The 4,168-nt window shown below is 55.8% G+C and overlaps 1 protein-coding gene across 1 annotated transcript in view; it reads right to left on the reverse strand.

Annotated features, from left to right (window-relative positions):
- The window catches only part of MAP4K1 (mitogen-activated protein kinase kinase kinase kinase 1), a 16,911-nt gene extending 12,978 nt beyond the window's left edge, over window positions 1-3,933 (reverse strand). Inside the window, 8 exon segments of the mRNA XM_010849196.1 lie at window positions 360-432; window positions 538-580; window positions 730-777; window positions 868-923; window positions 2,437-2,501; window positions 3,209-3,299; window positions 3,411-3,468; window positions 3,639-3,933. Of these exon segments, the coding sequence (XP_010847498.1) occupies window positions 360-432; window positions 538-580; window positions 730-777; window positions 868-923; window positions 2,437-2,501; window positions 3,209-3,299; window positions 3,411-3,468; window positions 3,639-3,737 (533 nt within the window). The 5' untranslated portion in view covers window positions 3,738-3,933.
- Window positions 3,934-4,168: the final 235 nt, after the last annotated feature.

A 4,168-nucleotide genomic window follows, 5' to 3' on the forward strand; every position in this document is an offset into this window, starting at 1 on the left:
ATAAAAAGTTGGAGAGAGAGAAAGGCAGAGAGATAGAGACAGGCTGGAAGATGGAGACTAAGAGAGAGACAGTGAGACAAACGTGGACAGATATGGAAAGACAGACAGACCAGGATAAAAATCAACATAAACACTGGGAGGAATGGCTGGAGGGTGCACAGAGAGACCTAGGTAAACGGAAAACTCCAAAAAGACCCAAAGAGCAGATACACTGTTTACCAACTAAGCCACCAGGGAAGTCCGGTCCAGAGAAAGGTAGAGGTGGGCAAAAAAGCCAGTACAGAGATTCCCAGAGATCTGGGCTAGTGAAAGCCAAGCCACCCCACACCACTCCTAGCTGCCAGCCAGGCATTCCTCACCAGTAGGGTGTCCCAATGAAAGAGAGGCGTCGAGCTAGTGTTGCCCCGATCTGGGCCGAGATACCAAAGTCAGCTGGAGACAGAAGGAGAGACATAGTGACCTGGGGTCCCCTGTCCCCTCAGTCTCCCCTCAGGCCCTCAGTCAGCCCCTCTCCCCATCCCCACCAGCCACACTCACCCAGTCTGACCTCCCCAGCATCGTTGATGAGGATGTTGGCTCCCTGGGGAAGAGGGAGGGATTCGAGGCTGTCAGAGATACCCCCAAGTCTAACGCTGCTGACACTCCCTGGGCCCACGACACCCTGACCCTCCTGACTCCTGTCTCCCGGGTCCCCCACCCACCAAGGCCATCTCTCTGCCCCTAGGTCACCTTGATGTCCCGGTGGATCTTCTTCTGTGAGTGCAGATAGGCCAGTCCCTGGGGAGGAGGGCAGAAGTGGGGGCTATGAGCGTCCAGAGGCAGGAGCAGGGCCCTGCCCCACCCCAAGCCCGGAGAGCATCCCCTTACCTGGAGCACTTCCCGGCAGACGTAGCTGATCTGGAGCTCCGACAGGGAGCCTGTCACTGCAAAGGTCACCCAGGCACTGTGTTGGGTGCAGGCCAGACCCCTGGCCACCACCCACACCAGCTGAGAGGGTACCACGCAGGGAGGGGAGAACTGGGATGGGACAGGTGGAAGGAGGAGGCAGAGAGGCAGTCAGCAACAGAGAGAGGCAGCGATGCAGGGAACCAGAGAGACTCATTCAACGTGATTATCTGCTGCATGTCTACTGTGTGCCAGCCACTGTGGCAGGCAACAGGGATACAGCTGTGGACAAAAGAGGCAGAGATCCCTGCCCCTATGGCGAGAACGTTCTAGCCCAGGAGACGGATGGCAGACAAGATAAACAGGTAAGATACATGATACACGAGACGCCAATAAATAGTAAGAAGAAAAATTAAGCAAGAAAAGATAACAGGAAATATGTGTGGGAAATATGTGTGGGAAGGAGTATGACATTTTACACAGGTTGATCAGCGAAGGTGACCCTGAGAAGGCGGCGGGGGTGGAGATGGGGAGCAGTCCCACTCGTAAAGGGAAAGGCAAGTGCAAAGGCCCAGAAGCAGGGGAGTGCCCCCGGTGGGGCTGGAAAGCAGAGGAGTGGGTGGAGCAGGGTTGAGAGCGCCAGCCTGGGATTGCCAGTGGGGGCCAGACTCATGGGCGGTGTTGAGAAACTTGGGCTTCACTTTGGAGGGAGGTGGAGGGCATGGGACAGCTCTGAGTGATGTCACTCTGTAGAACGAGGAAGGGCAGAGAGAGATGGGAAGAGACATAGAGAATCAGGAACAGACTCAAGCTGAGGCAGAGAAAGACAGACATGGCCAGAGACACCCCCAACTGGGAAAACAGACACAGTGAGAAAGAGAGACACAAAGGGGTGAGGCGAATACACCAGAGAGAGACAGCAGACTCAAGGGGTCAGAGACTCGGTCTGACGGGCTGGTGGGGTGAGTCACTTCCTCTCTGTGGGCCTCAGTTTCCCCCACCCGCCCTGAGGACTTCTTCATGAAGTCCTTCCTTTCCTGACATTTGAGGTCTAGGGCTGGAGGGACACTGGGAGACTGGGAGATGGTCAAAGATAGAGGTGCACATCAGAAATCTGATCAAGGCCCACCCCGTCCCCACCCTCCAGTGCTCCAAGACAGTGAGAAGCAGGCTGAGTGAATCAGAAATGCATTCACTCATTAAATGAACAGATGGGCACTGACGATGAGCTAGAAACGCAGAGATACTCAAAGGCATGAATAGACCTCGGTGAGAAAATGCAGGCACGGGGGAAGACGGGGCAGGGAAAGTCAAGGCGATCATTGCAGAAAAACCAGAGCTGGACTCTCAGGTCCTGAAGGATATAGGGTTCAGGGCCCACTTGGGTACCACAGTCTCCCCAGCATCTTCCAGGCCAGGCCTAGTGCAGAGGAGGGGCTCTGTGTGAAATATAGACCAGAAAGACAGTCTCCGGAGATGCAAGGGCAGAGGGACAGGACAGGTGGATTGGAGGGCCAAGGGCTGCCTGAATCTCCTCGCCCCGCCACTCACCTTGGTAGATGTCCTGGAGAGAACCAGCCCCACAGAATTCCATGCAGATCCAGAGTTTCTGCAGCCTACAACAGTTCAAGAGCAATAATAATAATAACAGTAATAAATCATTATTGGGACAGTTCCTGGCTCACTGTCCATCCTATCCTAGTTCAACAAGAACTTGAATGTAAGAGCTGTCATCTCTCTATTGCCTAGCAGAGTGAGATCATCCCATTTTACAGATGGGGAGGCTGAGGCTCAGAGAAGAAAAATATATATTTAGAGTCAACTGGACCAAACCCAGGTCCCTGGGCTCCTACCATGACGTTCTCTGTTGTCCCATGCTAACCTAGGAGACAGGGCAGAGACTTCACAGGTTGTGGAAGTTCAAAGGGGACAGAGGAGCCCAGGATGCCGGGTCTGGGGGGCAGAGATCATTCCTGGGGCATCTGGGATATTCAAGGGTCAGGGAAATTAGGGGTTCATATTAAAGGAACAGAAAGTGAAACTGGGGGACCTGCAAGTTAGAACGATGATCAGTTTTAGGGGGACTTGGTTTCACATTTGATTACCACAAAGGGATCAATTTAGTGAGAAATGCTAGTTATTTATTGGAGATGAGATTTGGAGGTGCTCTGGTCAAACAAGTGGGACTTCGGGCTGGGGATCAAGTTAGGAGGCCTCAGTTAAAAATGGAGGTCCGGGATTAGAGGTTAGGTTGAGGGGGGCCTGGTCAGGAATGGGAGCTGGGGGCTGGGCTGGGGGGCAGGGCAGGTCTGCGGCTCATCACCAGAGATAACTCCCATGGTAGGCCACGATGTTGGCGTGCCGACAAGTTTTCAAGATGAGGATTTCCTTCTGAAGGGTGGAAACATCATCGTCTGCAAGGAGGGGCAGAAGAGAAAAGGCTACTGCAGAGAGGGAGTATGGGGGAGATCCCAGGGTCCCAGGAGGTGGGGGCAGGGGAATGAGGGCCTGGGTCCTCTCCTCACCAGGCTCCATCTTCACCATCTTCAGTGCCACCAGGTCCCCTGTCACCTTCTCTCGAGCCTTGTAAAGGGGAAGTTGGCAGTCAGGCAGGCTCCATTTGCCCGAGGTCTTCCTCAGCATCCCTGAACCCAAGCCGAGGACTGGGACCCTCTCGCATCCCTATCCCTTCTTGGGGCTCACCCCCAAGGTCACAGGTTTGAAGGTGTCGGAGAATGAGGGGGGTTCCTCACCTTGAAAACTTCCCCATAGGTGCCGCCACCCAGCCGCTGCAGCAGGTCATAGTGGTCCCGGGGGTCCCTGTTAAAGATGTCAGGGTCTACGAGGTCCATTCCTGGGGGCCGGAGCTGGGCCTGCGCCCAGGGGCCAGCAGGGCCTCAGGGCTCCGAATGCTGGCACCTCCCTCCCTCCCCACACGCCCTGCACCCGCCTTGCCTCCACCGGCTGTGGGCTCCCCCCTCCCCACTCTCGCTTCCTGCCCCAGCACAGAGCTGTGCAGCCGGCGGCTCCACCCCCTGTCCCCTGGGCCCTGGCAGCCTGTGAGGGGCAGCTTGCCTTGGGACCCAGGGGACCCCCCCCTCCACCTCCGGGGACCTGGGCTGCATGTAAACCAGATGCAAACTATCTTCACTGTGACCTGGAGGGTGCCCTCCCCCTCCCCCGTTCTGGGCAGCGGCTAAAAACTACACTTGAATCTGCTGAATGCTGAGTGTTGGGCCACAACCTGGAGATGGCAGGTCTACACTGGGATGACCATGAAGCG

Source organism: Bison bison, unplaced genomic scaffold (assembly GCF_000754665.1).
Source record: "Bison bison bison isolate TAMUID 2011002044 unplaced genomic scaffold, Bison_UMD1.0 scf7180017864280, whole genome shotgun sequence".
Taxonomy (NCBI): Eukaryota; Metazoa; Chordata; class Mammalia; order Artiodactyla; family Bovidae; genus Bison; species Bison bison.